Below are 20,029 nucleotides of genomic sequence, written 5' to 3'. Positions count from 1 at the left end.
GCAAGTCTTACCATCAGGAGGCAGCTCTGCGTCATAAAGCGTGTTGGTGGGAAAGAGAAAGCATGTTAGTTGGTATCATTTGCTGTAAATTGTTCGAAATAGTATCGCGGTTGTTGGGCAGAAAACAGCATAGTAATTCATAACTTCTTCGACAAGGTGGAATTGAGTCGGTGGCTACTGACAGGAGTTGCAAGACTTGTTGTGGCTCAATATTACTTCACATATAAGGCGCACCTGCATAAGGGTCTGCGAAGGGTCATGTTGTGAAGAAAATCAAGGCTTTTGGGTGTGCCTTATCCACCAGAAAATACGGTGTATATATAAACATACAGCCAGTCAATTGAATCCATCAAAAATCAAAACATTATATAAACAAACAAATAAACAAACAAATAAACAAACAAATAAATAAATAAATAAATAAATAAATAAATAAATAAATAAAGCTATTTTCAGTCCATGAACTACGCATCTGGACTTGCAGATCAATATGAGCTACGAATAAAGCCATGAGGCCATCCACTGCCATTTGGATTACGATAATCTATAACACAGGTGTCAAAGTCAAGGCCCGTGGGCCAAATCCGGCCCGCCACAACATTTTTTTCGGCCCGCGAAAGCAAATCAAACTTGTTAAATTCCATGATGATTGCTAAAATCTGAGCCAAAATTATTATATTTTTGGATGTCAACCACAATAAAAGTCATTATTCGTGACTTATTATTCATTAATTTGCTGTGTACTCTAGACGTAATATTTGAAGGGATTTAAACATTCTAATGGGTTCCCCAAATTCATAACGGCCCTCGAGAGGAAACCATAACTACAATGTGGCCCGCGGCAAAAAATGACTTTGACACCCCTGATCTATAAAATAACACCGGAACTAAATGCAGCTCATTTGAGTTCATAAAATGGCGAAAGGAACACAGAGTATCCAAAATTGTATTTCTACTTGGTTTCTCCGTAATAAAAACACGTGTTTGGTAATGTTATGCGACTAACAAACTTGAGTCACCGTCCATTGCTAATGCTACAAGCTAAATATTCACTTTCTCATGTGTCACGCCTACACACGCACACACAGTGACAGAAGATAATGTTCACTGACACACAAAACAAACATAACAAGCAGACACGCAGCAAGCAAAGTGAGGCCTTAGGGTGAGGGGTCGGGGGGGAGGGAGTAGGTGAGGGAGTTTTGCTTTTGGCAGACGCCATTTTACCGTCGCTTGGCTCAGAGTTTGCTGAGAGAGAGGAAACATGGATGACAATAAGGTAGCAAAGCGGCAGTGGGAGGCAGACATTTAGTGACAAACAAACATGTAAGAAAGCGTAACAGAGAGCGAGGGATGCAGCACCTTGAGAACCAGCTTACCTGAGGTTGACTCCTCTGCACATGGATGACTAGCAAAAGTCGCATCGCATTTCATTGGCCTTATAATATTGTTGCTGACTTTTAAATGATCACAATGTGTACATTGAGAAAGCAAAGGGCTGCCACTTGTCTTTACCTAACCTGACACAAAAAATCCAGTGACTGTAAAGTGTCCTTGAGATTTTTGAAAGGCGCTTAGAAATTAAATGTATTATTATTATTATTATTTATTCTTATTATTCTATTGTAAACCCTAATTCCTAACCTGTGCGCTCACACACACACACACATGGTTTGATCACAAGTGATTTTTACTTGCAGGAAAAATACACTGAGAATCACACCAAATGAAACAGTCATCCATGCGTCACAAATACAAATGAAGTCAGGAGAGACAAAATACTACATTTATGGTGTGCATGCATAGACCCTGCATATCCATGTCGTGCGTGGGTATTTTCCTAATAGCATGGGACAAGCAGATGAATGTTTTATGTGTCCTTCAGCTACCTTTGCACAAGTTTGCAAACCAGGCCTTTGATCACTTAAGTTCTAAACTTAAAAGATCTGGAGGGAAATTTTGTATTAAGGCAAAGTATTTCTGGAAATCTTTTTTTTACCCTTCTCACCTTTTAACCACTATTTTTTCCCCTGGCATCTGACAGGAACAAGAGAGAGAGAGAGAGAGACAGAGATAGATGCAGACAGAGAGAGAGAGAGAGCCATAGATACAGAGACAGAAAGACAGCGAGAGAGTGAGAAAGAGATGAGAGAGAGGAGAGAGCAAGAGAGAGTGAGAGACAGATAGAGAGAGAGTGAGAGAGAAAAGTACAGAGAGAGTGAGAAAGAATGTGACAAAGAGAGAGAGAGAGAGAGAGAGAGAGAGAGAGAGAGAGAGAGAGAGAGAGAGAGAGAGAGAGAGAGAGAGAGAGAGAGAGAGAGAGAGAGAGAGAGAGAGAGAGAGAGAGAGAGAGAGAGAGAGAGAGGGAGAAAGAGAGAGCAAGAGAAAGTGAGAGTAAAAGTGAGAGAGACCTTGTCGGATTAAAACATGCCCGTGTTAGCCAGGCAAAATCTAATAGCAGATGAGAGTGAGTGTGTGTGTGCTGTCAATCCAGATGAATTAGCACAGAAACAGAAGAAAGAATGGTGCCTTAGATGAACACACAACCAAATTTGCCTTTTCAAAGACTCGGTGTGTTTTCATCTGACTCGCTTTTGAAGCATGGAGGCACACACAAAAACACACACATTTCAAGTTGAACACTTGTTCTCTCACCTTTGGTGTCTGAAAAACAAAACAGGGAAAAAAACTTACTTCAAAACGGACCGAACAAACAACAAACATAACTGTACATTAAAGGACAACCGACGTCACTTTTTTGTTTCTTAACTGACATCAGAAAAACGTTTTATAGCATCTAAAATACCCAAAACACGCAGTATGACATTTTTATTCAAATGCAAAACACCAATAAAAATGACTTAAAGTGTCCAAAATCTGCAACACAAGGTTTTCAGACAAGTACAGCAAAATACATTGACGTGTGGAAGGACTGCTACAATGTGTCTTTTTTTTTTCGGTCAGGGGCGTTCCTTTAGTGACGTCACGTACGCAGTCGTCACCAACTCAAAAACAAGACTTCCTGAATATTCAGCGCGAGTTTTAAAACGTAAAATATAGCTATATGCCGTGGAATCTTATTAAAATACGCCCAGTAGAAGTCATTTGAAGCCATTTTACAAATTATGGACACAACTTGTCCGGAGAGGTCGGTTGTCCTTTAAGTGACCGCACTCACCAGCAGGAGGCGCTGCTGTATCTCGATCAGCATCACTGGCTGCAATTCCGCAACAGACAAGAATGGAAAACACAATTAGCTTGACGGCAATAACATAAACCGTATCAGGACATCAAAAAGGCCATAATCAGCAATAATTGGACTTCGACAAAAGACATTTGCAAGCACCAGCACGTCAAAAGTATTCCAGTCGCGATGATCATGTGACTGCTTTATTTCCTGTATATGATAGTTGTCCATGTTAAGCGCTTTAACAACAGCACCGGCTGTTGTTAAAGCGCTATATAAATAAATACGTATTGTCTTGTAATGTATGTATTGAAAATACAGATTAGAAGGATTAGAACACTTTTGGATCAACAATCAAATGAGGATAACCATTTTATGGCTTTTGGAAAAAAAAAAACAAAAGAAAAAACACCCGCTCAGGCACCTCCGCAAAATGTTCCTCTATAATCTCTGCTGACATTTCACATCTCGTCCAACTCCAACATTTGATCATACATGTGAAGTATGTCGCGTAACTGTAGCCAGGGAAACACACATGTGTGTGTGTGTGTGTGTGTGTGTGTGTGTGTGTGTGTGTGTGTGTGTGTGTGTGTGTGTGTGTGCGTGTGTGCGTGTGTGTGTAATTAATGTCACCTGAGCCGTCTAAATCTCCGTTAACCAACAACAGTGTGCGGCGTGGATGAGCGCCAGACCTCTGCGGGCTCGCTTCAAGCACCACGGTGACCTTTTTCACTTGCAACACTGTGTATTTTTTGTCACTGAGAAGACATGCTGTACATACATACAAATTATCTAACCCACAGTTACCAAAGTCAAGGCCCGGGGCCAAATCTAGCCCGCCACCTCATTTTATTCGGCCCACGAAAGCAAATCAAACTTTTCTATGATAGTGGCTAAAGTCGGATCCAAAATTTAAAATTTCCCATGTAACCCACAATAATAGTCATTATTTTTTATTTCAGATTTGAAAAATAGTTATTCGTTAATTTGTTGTGTAATATGTGGAGGAGATAACACGTCCGCTCGAGGAGTGGTGACAGAACTCGAGGGACAGAACGGGAAGTAGTAAGGCTTGGATCCGAAATACACGGTGGAGACAGTGATTCAATAAGCGTCTTTACTGAGACACATAAGGCAAAACAGGAAATCAGGCAATGGAAGAGAGCAGCGAAACAGACCTGCATGCGGCTGGGTGACGAGGAACTTCAGAGAATACACCGGCGCAGACCGAACGGTAAGGGTGGCTTTCATAGCCAGAAGGCACAATTAAGGAAATGAGGAACAGGTAAGTGAGTCCGGAGAGCATGGAGGGGAGGGGCACACCCTGGCGCAGAGGAGGATGTGACAGGAGATGAAACATTCTAATGGCTTCCCCAAATTCATAACGGACCCCGAGAGGAAAACGTAACTACAATGCAGACTATTGTGGCTATGAGGTTTGCTCATTGCCAACTGGTCTCCAAAAAAATATGAACTCATTTGCTGCCATTCCTGAATTTGTTCAGGTTTTGGCTTTTCTTGCGGGGAGTGCTGATATAGCGCTGGTCAGACCTCAGGCAATGTTTTTCCCTCCTACGGGGGGCAACATTTGCTTTTTTCCATATTAGCGCTTTGTTACAGCTTCAGCTGTTGTTGAAGCGCTATATAACCCCCCCCCCCCACATTTCAAGACCCATATAACTTGGGAATTAACTCTTTTTTACTGATGAAAGAAGAGAGTCTAAGGTCTCTAATGCTGTATTGAATATTTATGTAGTCATAAAACTCAACATTCTGCGTATCCTGCAATTTGACAAAAATGTGACAAAAACCCTGGCACTGGAGTGAATACATTTTTGCCCCCCAGTGAATGAGGTCAGACATGTCATCTGAAGATCAGCAGTGTCGACAACTGTCTCAAGAAGCCATAATGCCCAAAAGAGACAAATCTGCCATTTTACTTTTTAGCACCTAATTTAGTGTCCATTTCACAGGTCGTTCAAAGAAAACTTTTAGTGGATTGCTTTCTCATCAGAGCCACATACTATTTTGAACATACAGACGATGCGCGTTGTCATCAATGTGTATTGGCAAAGCCGGGCAGTAAAGTTTGGTGACCCAAAATGCTCATATCTCAGCTAATATGTCAGCTCCATTGAGGTAAGAAGTCCGTTTTGACAAGTTAAGCAGGCACCAAGCCGTTAAAAAGGGGCCATACTTGATTTCCACTAAACATCCTATACAGGTCAACCATAAGCACAAGGTTGTCGTTGTGGGCCGGCACAAGGAGACTTCCTTTTTCGGCGAGGGTAACTTCCTGTCATTCCGGTGTAGCATTACCTCATTCCCAGGCTGTCATCTAGTTCCCACAAGTATGTGGATGGGCACTTGATGGATGACAGACAGATGCGGAATCAAAAGTTGGACAAAAACCGATGACAAGATAACCGATGAGTTCCAAAAACGTCCTCACGGAATAGAGACAATCCCAAGTAACATCTTTTTGTTTTTCGTTTCCAGCGTTCATTTGTTTTAGAGCAACTCCAATTGTCAGTTTATAGTCAGGCCATAAAATATAATCTTCACTTCACAACCTTTTTTATCCCACAAGCCTTATGACCGCATCCTCCTCATTCCCTCGTAAGTCGTCATGGGAAGACATCTCAGACAAAATAAAAACAAGCTGTCGTCATAGCCAAACATCCAATCCTTGACATACCCAAATGAATCACATCCCTGACCGAGGAGGAATGTTAGCGAGTGAGTGCTTCCAAGACTGTTAGCACCTGTTAGCGTGGCAGGGAGGATACTTGTGGCAAGACTAACAACAACTTTAGAGCCTTACAAACTCTGGGGTTGTAAAATTAGCTGATATTAGCCCCTCAAAGTTAAGTTTGTCATGGTAACAAAACATAAAGTGACAGTCAAACAACCAGACTTGATTTGTTTTTGTTTAGCTAATGTAAACTATGATACATTTTTCAGATGAGAATCAATTTAACATGCCTGAAAAGACACAGGAATTCCTCCATCTTGCTTTGGGGCGACTTTTGGTCAGCATGTCTATTATGACCAGACCCAGAAAAAGAAGTCATGCCCAGAAAGGACACAAGAACTCTGGAAATTGGCTTTGAACAAGTCGTCGTGGGATGGAGTGGAAGGAACATGGACGACGTTTGATGTACAGTAAAGTCTCGTTATATCGATATCGGTTATATCGATAGTACCGCTTATTACGATACTATTTCTATGAACGCAAGGAGAAAATTACATGCACGCAGGGTCGGATATATCGATAGTCCCGGTTATATCGATATTTTTTCGGACTCCCGCGAATATCGATACAGTAAAGTCTCGTTATATCGATATCGGATATATCGATAGTCCCGGTTATATCGATATTTTTTCGGACTCCCTTGAATATCGATATAACGAGACTTTACTGTATAACGAGACTTTACTGTACTTTCATATTATGTTCCAATTGTCACATTTCTCAGTCCACAGATAAAACGCCTGACTTGCTTTGTTCTTTCATTCTCTTATAAAACAATGTTATATATTCATAAAATGCAGAGGTCGCCGGTTCGCGTCCCGGTCCGGCCTCCCTGTGTGGAGTTTGCATGCTCTCCCCGGACCCGCGTGGGTTTTCTCCGGGTCCTCCGGTTTCCTCCCACACTCCAAAAACATGCATGGCAGGCAGATTGACCACTCCAAATTGTCCCTAGGTGTGTGTGTGAGAGTGACTGTTGTATGTCTTTGTGTGCCCTGCGATTGGCTGGCAACCAATTCAGGGTGTCCGCCGCCTCGTGCCCGAAGACAGCTGAGATAGGCTCCAGCAACCCCCGCGACCCTAATGAGGAATAAGCGGTACGGAAGATGAGATGAGATGAATATAAAACAAAATGTTCACTCTCTTTGGCCTCACCAGACAAAATTTGTAAAAGTAGGTCATCCAAACATCATCTTGACGCTTTTTGCTCGATAATCTAAAAAAAAAAAAAACAAATAAAGTTCCAGAGTCTTGAAATAAAAGCGGTCCCGCATTATTACAGGGAATATTCACAATTATTCCTGACGGAACAGGTGTCCTCATCAAGGAGTTCTTCTCATAAAAGGTCATGACCTCTTTCGTGACCATTCGCACCACTGGAAAGATTGTCAAGCTAACTCACGAGTCAAGCATCCCCAAAATAATGGCGCTTATCTCACCTCGTCAAAGTATGGCCATCACCCAAGTGACGTGAAGGCCAGTGAAACTAGATGTCCACATCTTCAGAAATAGATCTTTTTCAAAGCCAATACTGCCTCTAACTCCAACCTTCTCTTATAACACTTGCCGGTCCCACCACGATGCGACTAGCGCTCGACATCATGGAAGCACCGTAAAGGAGACACTGACAAAGTGATTGTGGCGAAATGAGGTCTGTTTGGAATGTTAGCTACTTAAAAGCAAAGAGCGCCTTAAATCTCACCGGATTCACCGCATGGCAAGTAGCGGCTAAAAATAGATGCTAATGAGCAAGGTCACAGCCGTGTTAAACTGTAATAACTACAATTTTGGATCAAGTGCAAAGTAAATGTACAGTATATATATAATAATAATAATAATAATAATAATAATAATAATAATAATAATAATAATAATAATACATTTCATTTATAAGCGCCTTTCAAAACTCTCAAGGAGTCTAAGTAACATTTTTAAACCATTTCTGAGCACATTTTTTAGCGGGGCGCCTCTTAATGTTTTAAATCTACTAATTTTTATGCTCGCAACAAAAGCTGGGTTTGGACATTTTGTACACATGACAGAAAAAACAGAATTTTTGGAGATATGTTGAGTTTTTTTTAGTATATGAAGATCCTTAATTAAATTATCACCGTATTTAGCCTGTGGCTGGGTTGGGGGTTGGCTGCACCCAAATGCCCTCATCTCTCACCCAAGCAAGCACCAACAAGTACCCACACTGGGCAAGTGACTCCATCAAAGAGACCTTTCGCACCTCTCATGAGGCAGAATGATGATCCATTTCCTGATTGGAGAGTTGATATCATCGAATGAGCGCAGCCTCCGGCCATCTTCTTACACTTCTCTCAACTATTCCTGTGGCTGTTTATTAGGCGGTGTGACCCCTTCCGGATCACCTGCCACCAGACTCCTCGATGGAGTCACATGAGGTCCAGCTGAAGCCAAATCAAGGCAGGAGGGCTTCCAAGGTGAGAGAGAATGCGATGAACGTGAAGCATATTTTAAAAAATGATGTGTACCTGACAGATCACTGGAATCTGCGACATGGGATACGTGAACCCCCCAATTTTTAAGCCTTTTTTGGTTTTCATTGTAGCGGTTGTTCAAAGGTATAGTATTACCGTACCGTCCAGGATAATTTCCATGAAGCCGTTTATGGCACTAACCATTTAAAGGACAACTGACGTCTCCGGACAAATTGTGTCCATAATTGGCTTCAAATGACTTCTACTGAGCGTATTTTAATAAGATTCCACTGAATATAGCTATATTTTACGTTTTAAGACTCACTCTGAATATTCAGGAAGTCTTGTTTTTGAGTTGGTGACAAGTCCGTACGTGACGTCACTAAAGGAACGCCCCTAACTGAAAAAAAAAAAAAAAAACATTCTAGCAGTCCTTCCATCACATCAATGTATCAATTTGCTCACATGTTTGGTCTGAAAACCGTGTTGCACCCAAAAGCTGCCAGAAGAGGGCGTCCAAGCTCCATATAAGAAATTTATCAGCCTGTGGAAACGGAGGTGGACACAGGAGGTCGCCATTTTGTGCCTCTTTTTTTGGGTGAGACAGTTCTCCCCAATGTTGCCTCAAAATGACACGGAATAAATTCTTTAATCGATTGCAAACATGTATGCTTTCCTCTTCAGAACTATTTGAATCATATTCATAACTGGCTGTGAAACAAGAAAGCATATTCTCCGAATCTGAAGCCATTGTTTGGATTCTCCAGCAATGCAAGACGTCTTGGCGTGACGTCACGAACTGGGGCCGGTACTTTCTGAAAATGCCCAAATCGCAGCTCAATTTTTTGCAGATTTTGGACACTTTAAGTCATTTTTATTGGTGTTTCGCATTTGAATAAAAATATCATACTGCGTGTTTCGGGTATTTCAGATGCTATAAAACGTATTTCTGATGTCAGTTAAGAAAAAAAAAAGTGTCGTCGGTTGTCCTTTAATGTTAGTATTAAAATAGCAGCCAATTTTTTTTTTTCATATGAGCTCGGTTTTCTTCCCCCCAAAAATATATCAAACCAGCGTGCATAACTGGCCCATTCGATGCATGACTCGATTCTTCAATGTCTGTTCATCTAAGTGTTTTATAGGTTGTGATTCATCCATCCATTTTGTTCCCACAAGGGTTATGTCTGACTTGCAACTTGATCAAGGCAGGATGAGCAATGACATACAGTATTTAATGCATACTGGTTTTTTTAAAAGTAGTTATTTATTAACTCATTTCAGGGATTTTGGTGTTGTCACTCGAATTCCAGGACCCACAGAATATTGAGTTTCAGGGCTACGTAAACATTCAATAGAGCGTATGAAACCCTAGACTCCGTTTTATCAGAAAAAAAAGAGTTAATTCCTAAATTATATGGGATTAAGTTATATGACCTTAAAATGAGGGTGGCTGTCCAAAATACAATGCAATATATACATATTGGTTTATATAGCGCTTTAACAACAGCTGAAGCTGGAACAAAGCACTATCATGGAAAAAAGGGCAAAGCTGCCTCTTTGTGGAAGGGAAAAAACATTGCCGGAGGCCATGGCCAGCGCTTTATCAGCACCCAAACAAGGAAAAACAAAACCCCAACAGATTCTGGAATGGCACTCTACGTCATATTTTCAATTCCCGAAGTTAATTTGTTGTGCGCTCTATATGTAAGATGTGGAGCGGACGAAACATTCTAATGGTTTGCCCAAATTAATAACGGCCCCCAAGAGGAAACCATAACTACAATGTGGCCCGCAGCAAAAAATGACACCTTTGGTCTCGAGTGCATCTCCAGGGCTTTGCAGTATGAAAAACGCATCACAGTGTTATTTCATTGTAAAAGACGTGGAATGAACAACTATATTGAGTAGATGGGAGAGAATGGATAATGTGGTTACACCTGCCTTGGCAGAGGCCTTTCTGAGCATCCTCTCTCATCCAGCACTAGCATCTTGTCTGAGGTTTTGAGCTGTGACTTACACGCCTGTTGACAAAACGCGGCAACAGCGCATATTTTAGTCACCATGACAGCACCAACATGCGTTACAGCCCCGCGGCTGATGTCACCACACGCTAGGTTATTCTTGAACATGACACCTTGCACTGTATGACCACAAGGATGAAGAAACTCGACAGATTTAATTCAGTGTAACATAACATCTCAGGATTTTACCGCTGGGAATGGGACAAGTCACAAGATTTGGTACCCCTGCATCAGCAAACCAGAGCCAAAACAACCATGATGGAAATGTGATCAAATTCGTGAAAATATATGATTAGTCTATTTAAAAAAAAAAAAGAAAAAAATTATAATGGAGGGTGAGGAGTACTAAAATATCAGATGAGAACAGTGTGAAAAAAAATGCAAAAATATATTTTTAAAAACAGATAATACTTCAAAAGGGTTGACAAAATGGAGTGAAAAATCCTTGAGACATAACACAAAATACACAGAACGCTTATAACAAAATTCAATAGATAAATATGAATTCAAACAAAATGAAAATATGACAAAAATATTTCATTTTCCACCGCAGGTGAGAAATATGAAAATTACCAAAGAAATCATAAGAAAATGGTAGAAAAGGAAACAACTGAGAAAAATATGTTTAAAAATTATGATAAATAAATTCCTTGTGTATTCTACATACTCTGCAATAAATATTATTCTGATCAAATTTAAAAAAAACACACACACACAAACGTCACCACTAACTCAGCAAACTCATTTAAGAAATGTGTCAACTTCTTGGATTTTTGGTCTCAAAAACTCACCCTAACTCAACCCTTGGCACAACCAGTCAACATCTGCATTTATTCAATGTCTACTTTTCAAAGCCATCTGAATCCCTTTCACTAAGCTCTGATGCCGTTTGAAACCACAGAACACAACAAATAATTTCCAATCCTCTCCTAAGCTGCACATTTCCTGGTGGGCCTGTCGAGAGTCAAACAGTGGAAAGTGATTGACAGGCTACGTTAGTGGTTAACTGTTCCTTTGTGTCGACATGCCGGCAGCTTTGGTGAGACATCTTACCAGGCTCCTGGAGCTCAGGCATGTCTGTCACAGTCACTTCCAAAGCGTCTTCGTCGTTTTGTGGATCTGCCTGCACTTCCTGCTCCATCTCTTTTTATCACCTCACCGCCTCCACCACCTTCCTCCAACCCCTCCCACCGCCAAGACTGCCAGTCATCTCATCTTCTTGGAGTGACAGAGCGTTTGTCACCTGAAACCTTGGCAGTAGCTCAAAGAGTAGAAGATCAGGGCCGCCGGGAAAAGCCGCCTGCCCCCGAGGAGCTCCTCAGATGTTAACGACCGCCGCGATAATCAATCAACGGAGTGATTGAGGCCCCTGAGGTTTTGCAGGTGTTTCTGTGGTCCAAAGTAAAAAGAGGAAAATGTGAATGGCAGCCCTGTCCAGTCCTTGTGACTCCCACAAAAAGTGCCAGCGGATGTACATATAAAGCTCAACAGACAATATTAGGCACATCGAATGGAGAAACAATTTGATGGTACAATTGAGCCTCAAATAATAATAATAATAATAATAATAATATAGTATACTACAATACACTATACAATACACTACAATATAGCAAAAATGGTGTTCTGTCATTTATTGAGTTTTTCAGGGTCGACACGACATGTACACATCGGCCTATTTTATACAAAACAACACAACACAACACAATACAACACAACACATATTGATTTATACAGCAGAAGCTGTAACAAAGCGCTTAACATGGACAGTTATCATATACAGGGCGTAAAGCAGTGACAAAGATAGTAGAAAGCACCAGGGAGTAAAACCAAGATCAAGTTGGAAACATGTTTCAAGTTGTTAACTGAAATTGGCTTCAAATGATGAATTTTCAAAATACTGTATCCCGGAAACCTCCACTTCAATCCAATATGGCAGACTTCCTATGACTTCTCTGGTATTCCTTCTACTGAGATCTCCTTTTTCACAACACCCAATTGGTAATGTGACAAAATTAAACCATCCATATCAAATCTACATTTAAATTCTCACTTAGGGGAGCACAGGTGTAACACATAATCAGTGACTAGATACTTCATCTCAAGTTCTGCAAAACAACATGAGTAAGCTACTTATATATAATCTCCCCCCTTCAACATTGAATTGCACTTTAAGACATGACAGCATCCTGCTTCTCAGCTGCTTTACACCCAATAAAGTGTTTTAGAGTTCTGAGAGCCACACATTTTGATTATGGAACGAACATAAATATAGTCTTTTTGTCTGATTTTAATGTATCATACAATCCACTGATGCTTCTTTCATAAATATCTGTAGAATGCTTTTCTTTGCTCATTGGGTAAAGAAGGGAACTGTGTTCTGTCCTTATTTTTTGTCATTTGGGGCCCTCTGTTGTCCAAAAAACAAAAGTGCAGCATATCTGATCACGAATCAATTATGAATTTCCCCATTTCCCCATTGTGGGACGAATAATGGTATTCTGATATCTGAACTCAATTAATTAATTCACTCGCTCTAAATCATGAAATAGACCATTGAACGTATCAATATGCTAAATGATAAAACCCTAACACACAGAGTCGTTTATTTGGGAGATTGTTATGAAGTCAAACCACAAGAGCCATAAACATCAAGCTTTTTCGTTGTCCCAACGTGATAGGTTAAATATCACTAACTAATATTTGCATTAGCAATTACCTTTAACACTTTGTACTTTCGGGTGTTCCTCATTTCCCGATGTCTGAGTCGCGTTGATTTGTCGGGGAAAATATCAGCCATTTAGGGATTTTGACACAAAAGGAAGTACTCTTTGCACAGCACATGTTTATTTTCCGTATTTCTATTTGCGTGGCTTTGTGTGCTTTTTGCAATTTGTCGTATTTATTTTATTTATTTATGTATTTATGTATTTATGTATCCTTGCATTTCTCTTCGTGGCTTTCACACACTTCCTGTAACAGAAGTCTCCAGCCAGCAACTACTCTACTTATTTACTCTCTTATCTGTCTATTGAAAGCAACTATTTGTACTGATTAAACTTACTATTTCAATGTTTGTCTTGATCAATGTTTAATAAGGCTAAATAAATGTATTTGCTTAAAACCGCACCTTGTATGTATTTACAGTTAAACGGTATTTAGGAGTTTGTGTTCGATTACTCAGCGCGAAATACAAACGTTTGGGACGATTTATTGAGAATATCATTGTTGAATCGGGTTCATCGTTAAAAGGGAAAAAAATACGGGTCTTTGTTTATATAGCCGAATCTTATTCTGAAAGAGCCCTGCGGAAGCACTAAACGGTGTTCTATGAACGCACCATCGCCTTTCCTGCTTGACCCTCCTTCGTCGAATACAATAATGAAGCCTTTATTATTACTAAAAACAACATTAATTTCTTTTATTGTATCATTCGTATGTATTAAGATCGCCTGGGGCAACAATGGCCGGAGGGTACGTATTTTTCATTTTCAAATCGTCGCACTTGATCTTCGATGTAGCAGTTAGCGGTGTGTGTTAAAAGGCTAACGACAGCAAGCTTGTGTGGCTTTTTTTTGCTCACTCTTCTCAATTTCCAGGTTAGCGACGCCCAAGATGCAGAATTCAATGACTTCTCCGTGCCTCTTGAACATTCTTTTGAAGTCGGTGAGGACGGTTTTTCTGTTTTATGCAACTCTCTCGTGCTTGTTAGTTACCTCACAAAGCAGCTTCAGTGCTACTTGGGAGAATAACCTCTTGACGAGACCCCAATCCGAAAGTAATCAACCTTTCCATTAAGTTGTCTGGAATTAACTTACTGGCATTGCCGGGTGCCGTTTTTTTCAGCTTCTACAGTCTTGGCATCAATTCGGCATGTGTCTATTGTAATTCAGACCCTTATATCTCTCTTAACTCATTCCCTGCCAGACATTTGCAAAAAAAGTGTCCACTTCATTCCCAACGGGTTTTCGTCATTTTCACTCAAATTGAAGGACCCACAGAATATTGAGTTTTAGGACTACATAAACATTCAATACAATGTTAGAAACTTTAGACTCTCTTCTTTCATCAGAAACAAAAGTTCATTTCTAGCTTATTTGGTTCTTGAGACTTGGCTCTTAGATGTCCTGTCTATTTACTTTGCTCCCACACGATAGAAATCTCAACGTAACTTGAAAGTGCCATAAACAGGTGCATTTAATCGGATACTCTCACGCGATCTTTGTCTAGATGACGTAGGGAGGTTCCGGGGGCGTGGGTCGCTGCTGCTGAAAGCTGGCAGGGATTCTGGAGTGTCCCTGAATCAGAACCACCTGACCGCGGACGACAGACAGAAGCTCAGAGTGAGTAAAAACAGCAAAAACCCACAACAACAGTAATTCTACAAAAATGGGAACATTCTATACCAAATCGAATGGTTAAACAAAGGTCTATGGGTTCAGAAGCACAAACTACTATGCACAATTGATGCAATCGCAAGAGTAATATATTAAAATCTGTTTACAAAAAAATCTGACAGGAAGTGGCATCAGTGGATGGTTTGTACCGAATCCGAGTGCCTCGGGTTTCGCTGCAGGCTGACAGACAGATGGAACGACATATGGAAGGATACCTCACCGCTTTTGTCAGAGCTGTGAGTATTCCATTAAGGACACTGATTTGCTGTGGCGACCCCATCAAGGGAAAAGCCGAAAGGAAAAGAAGAAGAATGGTGTCACCAAACAGGGTGAAATTGTTTGCTTTTAATTTTAATCGTCCTATTTCTTGTTGTTTTTTTTGCCAACATGTAACTTCCGTTTGTCTTCCGAGAAGAGTGCGAGCATATGTAATGGTAAATCTGGCGCATGTCTCAATCGATCAATCCGTTCAATGACTGTAAACGGTTTGAACAATTCACAGGATATCATGGGAAATATTTTACATGTTCCCAAAATAATGACTTTTCCCACAGTTGTACCACAACCAGAAAATCTGTAAGATAATTGACACCACTGACAAAACACTTAAAACTGAGAGGATCATAAAGCGTGGTCACCTTGTGTATGGTGACCAGTGTTTTGTTTCGATGGTACCTATTATAAAAAACATGACTAGCACAGCTCTAATCTATAACTAACATTCTGTACAACAGTCATAATCATGATTGCGATGTTTCCACTGTTTAGTGCGCAATGGTAGAGTCTCACCTGAGCGACGTGATCACCTTGCACACGGACTTGTCGGGCACGCTAATCGGTATTTCCATCGTCACACTGCCCGGCGCCTGCACGGGGATGGACGTGGAGGATGAGGTTGACCTGGAGTTCTTCAATACGACGCTCAGCATCATGGCCCCGGTCAACGCGCCTGGGTTTGTCACTCTTTAAAAACAAACAACAAAAAAAATACTCATTCACTGCCATTCATGAATGTATTCGGGAATTGTAAATACGACAGAGTGCCATTCAGGTTTTGTTTTTTTCTTTTTTTTGGGTGCCGATAAAGCGCTGGCCATGGCCTCTGGCAATGTTTTTTTCTTTTCCACGAAGAGGCAGCAGTTCCCTTTTTCTCAATGTTAGCACTTTGTTCTACCTTCAGCTGTTGTTACCACGCTATATAAATCAATATGTATTGTATAGTATTTTGGACTGCTGCCCCCATTTCAATCTTATATTACTCCAGACCCATATAATTTAGGATTTTACTCTTTTTTTCTGATGAAAGAAGTCTTATGCTGTATTGAATGTTTATGTAGTCCTAAAATTCGATATTCTGTGGGTCCTGGAATTTGAGTGACAATGGCAAAAACCCTGGCACATCGTCTGGCAGTGTATGAGTCCAGATTATTACGTGTCTTTGTGTTTGAGGTGCTCCCTTTGTTTTGTTTTTTTTTTTTTTTCCTCTTTCTCAGCTGTCTCTACTCTTACGCTGATGAGTCGTCAGTCAGTTGTTCTAGTCAGGATTTGTTGTCTCACATTTTCCTTCTTTTTCATTTCTCATTGCTACAAATTGTCCTCGCAGGCCCGAGACGGCTCTGTTCCTGGAGCGCATGGAGCAAGAGTCGGAGAAGAAAGGCAAGAATCCCCAGGAGCAGAAGTCTTTCTTTGCCAAATATGTAAGTGGATTACCCCTCCATCATCTTCAGAGCTTTGTGGTCTTTCCTGCTCATCGTACCTGTGTCTCTTTGCTTCCATGTGGACATGCCAAGATGGATGTTGACAAAAAAAACATTATTTAAAAAGCTTCCCAAATTGCGGCTGTGTCAGTGATAATGCAAGACCTGCGTCTAAACGTGGCGCTATGTGATGGCCAGCGCCGCACCTTGCTGACTGTTGTGTGGTGCTCGCTGTGCTGTTGTGTTGCAGTGGTATTTGATACTGGGAGGCGCCATCTTCCTCATGGCCTCCAATTCGGCGCAGCCCCCAGCAGGGGGGGGCAGAGAGCAGAGCTGAAACCCCATCCCACTCCCTCTCAGACTCACTCACTGGAAGTAAACATGAGAATGCTTCATTTTGGCTTCCCTCTCCTCCTCCTCCTCCTCCTCCTCTTCATAATGCATGTTTCCTCACAGTGGCGACCATCACTATGGTGTTACTGAAAAATGCTCTTATCTAGAGGCCTGTTTTGGATTGGATTGGATTTGCCTTTATTAGCTATTATTATATGAGTTCAACCCAAGTCAATTTGGGGTCTGTAGCTCCTGCCATTTTGGTTAGCGACAAACTGCCACAACATGGTGAAAATTGCAGTTGATCCTGTCGTGGCCACCCGGGTTAAGTCAATTCATTAACTGCCAGACGATGTGCAAAAATGTGTCCACTCCAGTGGCAGGGTCTTTGTCATTGTCACTCAAATTGCAGGTCCCACAGAACATTGAGTTTAAGGACTATATAGATTTTCAATGAGGTAAAAGAAATCTGAGACTCTTTTCCTTCATCAGAAAAAAAAGCTCATTTCTAGCTTACTCTGTTGATATCGGCTGTTGAAATCAGGTGGTTTCAGGTCAAATGCTTCCCAGAAAGCTGAGAAAATTAACTTTTTCTGCAGAGAATTCAAATTCAAAGCCGAAAATGTGACCACGAGCAATATTTTTAACTTGAAGTGACGCCTCAAACATTGCTAAATTATATGGGTCTGGAGTTATCTGAGCTTAAAATGGGGGCGGCTGTACAAAAGGCAAAATCTACCCCTTTGTGGGATGGAAAAACATTGCCAGAGGTCTGACCAGCCCTTTATCGACACCCAATCAAGAAAAAACAAAACCCGAATTAATTTGGGAATGGCGCTCCACGTCAGGATTTTTAGTTATTGAGTAAATTCGGAAATGGCAGTGAATGAGTTAATTGTCACGGCGGCTATTGCGGCAAGCTATATATCCACTATTTGAGGAAATATGCAGCTTTCTAACAATTCAAAGATGGACAAATACTAACAGAGAATGATTGTGTGGAGGGACTTGAGTCAATCATGCTGCACTCAACCACAAACAACCCACTAACTTGCTTTTCTTTGTCTTGCCTTGAAGCCAATCCCGACTCGAACACCAACTAAATTGTTGTGGCGATTTGTTTTCCAGTGGATGTACATCGTGCCCCTGGTTCTCTTCCTAATGATGTCAGGTGCTCAAGACCAATCGGGGGGTGGTGCCGGTGGTGGCGGAACGGCCAATGGCGGCGGGCGCTGATCTTTTTTTGTTCAAATTCTCGTGAGATGCTGTACATGCACATTTAATGTGGTCTTTTCATTTTTTTTAATGTGACTGTGAAGAACACAATAAAAATATTTATGAGCCCACTGAAGTGGTTTGAGATGACGTAAGGCTGTTAATTTTAGATTCAGACAACAACTAAACAGTTTGTAACAGCATCTGCAGGTATGGGCATACTTCCAGAGATATGATATGACATCATTTGACAAGAGTCAGTTTAGGGTCTAATCTAATGCAACATGCATCAAACAAACGGCACCACGGCATTTTGATAACCCATTTAAAGGACAACCGACGTCACTCTTTTGTTTCTTAACTGACATCAGAAAAACGTTTTATAGCATCTAAAATACCCAAAACACACAGGTTATTTTAATTCAAATGCAAAACACCAATAAAAATGACTGAAAGTGTCCAAAATCAGCAAAAAATTGAGCTGCGAATTGGGCATTTTCAAAAAGTCCCGCCCCCAGTTTGTGACGTCACGCCAAGACGTCTTGCATTGCTTGAGAATCAAAACAATGGCTTCAGATTCGGAGAATATGCCTTCTTGTTACACATCCAGTTATGAATATGATTCAAATAGTTCTGAAGAGGAAAGCATACATGTTTGCAATCGATTAAAGAATTTGTTCCGTGTCATTTTGAGGCAACATTGGGGGGAACTGTCTCACCCAAAAAAGAGGCACAAAATGGCGACCTCCTGTGTCCACCTCCGTTTCCACAGGCTGATAAATTCCTTATATAGAGCTTGGTCGCCATCTTCTGGCGGCTTTTGGGTGCAACACGGTTTTCAGACCAAGCATGTACAACAAAATACATTGACGTATTGGAAGGACTGCTACAATGTGTCTTTTTTTCGGTGTGGGGCGTTCCTAGCGTGATGTCACGTACGGACTCGTCACCAACTCAAAAACAAGACTTCCTGGATATTCAGCGCAAGTCTTAAAACGTAAAATATAGCTATATGCGGTGAAATCTTTGTAAAATACGCTCAGTAGAAGTCATTTGAAGCCATTTTACAAATTATGGACACAACTTGTCCGGAGACGTCAGTTGTCCTTTAATGAGGACACAAAGCAATCTGGAGTCCCTGCTCAAAATTGTTACAATTAACTTTTTGTCACGGTGGGAGGAGGTTATTAGGACACCCCCCCCCCCCAAAAAAAAAAAAAAGCATATGCACCATCTCGCAAATGTATTCATTTCTTTTTTGAGTTATTTATTTAAGGCCAATTTAGTGTTGGCATCTGAGGGTGATTGATCAGGAAGTTGTCACCCGGCCTCGCATCCTTGGCGCAGGGATTTAGTGGCCTTGCCAAGACAACATGGCGATAGGCTTTCAGGGGGGTTACATCCGTGACAGTTCCTAAATCTCCGGAGCCATGCGGCTCAGCATTCCGGCATCGTGCCTTGAGCGCTTTCGGCGAGGTTTATGGTGTACTAAATCTGAGAGCCTTTATTCGGAGACTTTGTATTTGCTTCCAAGAATACTTTGCCATTTGGGATATTTTTAGACAATCGATAATGCTAAATGCTAATGATGCTAAGGTTGGCCATTTTATTTCCTGCCTAAGTCATTTTTCAATGGGAAAGAGGAATAGTTTTGTAAAAAATAGATGTGATTTTGAACACATTTTTGTTTTGATGACAAACATACGGAAAATTCATTTTTTAAAAGGTCCTATTTAACATCGCAGGGATAATACTAGTGGGCTCCCCGCAACCTGAGAGCAGGGACCTATCATAGCAGAGTCCTGCACCGCCATGTCTGGACAGTAAGGATATATATACATAGGGCCTAAACTACCAGTAAGACTAGTTTGCTGACGAAGTTTCTTGGATAAGAAGCGAAACGTCTGACACCTTCAAAGAAGTACAGATGACGGCTGAAGAAACATTTTCATCGACTGACCTCTCCTGTACGACTGAGAGCTT

The 20,029-nt window shown here is 41.0% G+C and overlaps 2 protein-coding genes across 3 annotated transcripts in view; one reads left to right on the top strand and one right to left on the bottom strand.

Annotated features, from left to right (window-relative positions):
• Positions 1-11,575, bottom strand: part of mybpc2a (myosin binding protein Ca) — a 38,270-nt gene extending 26,695 nt beyond the window's left edge. Inside the window, exons 1-5 of the mRNA XM_089019341.1 lie at positions 11,458-11,575; positions 3,179-3,217; positions 2,656-2,664; positions 1,380-1,394; positions 12-26 (exon numbers count right to left, since the gene is read on the bottom strand). Of these exons, the coding sequence (XP_088875467.1) occupies positions 12-26; positions 1,380-1,394; positions 2,656-2,664; positions 3,179-3,217; positions 11,458-11,545 (166 nt within the window). The 5' untranslated portion in view covers positions 11,546-11,575. The remainder of the gene's footprint in view (positions 1-11; positions 27-1,379; positions 1,395-2,655; positions 2,665-3,178; positions 3,218-11,457) is intronic.
• Positions 11,576-13,719: 2,144 nt separating this feature from the next.
• Positions 13,720-18,196, top strand: emc10 (ER membrane protein complex subunit 10). 2 transcript variants are annotated; one of them, XM_089018522.1, is made up of 8 exons: positions 13,720-13,878; positions 14,004-14,070; positions 14,635-14,747; positions 14,924-15,037; positions 15,570-15,754; positions 16,405-16,498; positions 16,749-16,873; positions 17,960-18,196. In XM_089018522.1, the coding sequence occupies exons 1-7, from the start codon at positions 13,735-13,737 to the stop codon at positions 16,833-16,835; spliced, it is 804 nt and encodes a 267-aa protein (XP_088874648.1). In that variant the 5' UTR covers positions 13,720-13,734; the 3' UTR covers positions 16,836-16,873; positions 17,960-18,196. The 2 variants fall into 2 exon arrangements, with proteins under 2 accessions (XP_088874648.1, XP_088874647.1); XM_089018521.1 differs by lacking the exon at positions 16,749-16,873.
• Positions 18,197-20,029: the final 1,833 nt, after the last annotated feature.

Source organism: Hippocampus bargibanti, linkage group LG17 (assembly GCF_051943395.1).
Source record: "Hippocampus bargibanti isolate YZ-2025 linkage group LG17, ASM5194339v1, whole genome shotgun sequence".
Lineage (NCBI taxonomy): Eukaryota > Metazoa > Chordata > Actinopteri > Syngnathiformes > Syngnathidae > Hippocampus > Hippocampus bargibanti.
This window is presented reverse-complemented; position numbering and strand designations above follow the sequence as displayed.

Bases quoted from the DNA above. Each gene is read 5' to 3' on its own strand.
- emc10 (XM_089018521.1), top strand. From the start codon at position 13,735: ATGAACGCACCATCGCCTTTCCTGCTTGACCCTCCTTCGTCGAATACA. The intron at 14,071-14,634 runs GTGAGGACGGTT...ATCTTTGTCTAG, and splicing joins TGAACATTCTTTTGAAGTCG to ATGACGTAGGGAGGTTCCGG. The intron at 16,499-17,959 runs GTAAGTGGATTA...TTTGTTTTCCAG, and splicing joins AGTCTTTCTTTGCCAAATAT to TGGATGTACATCGTGCCCCT.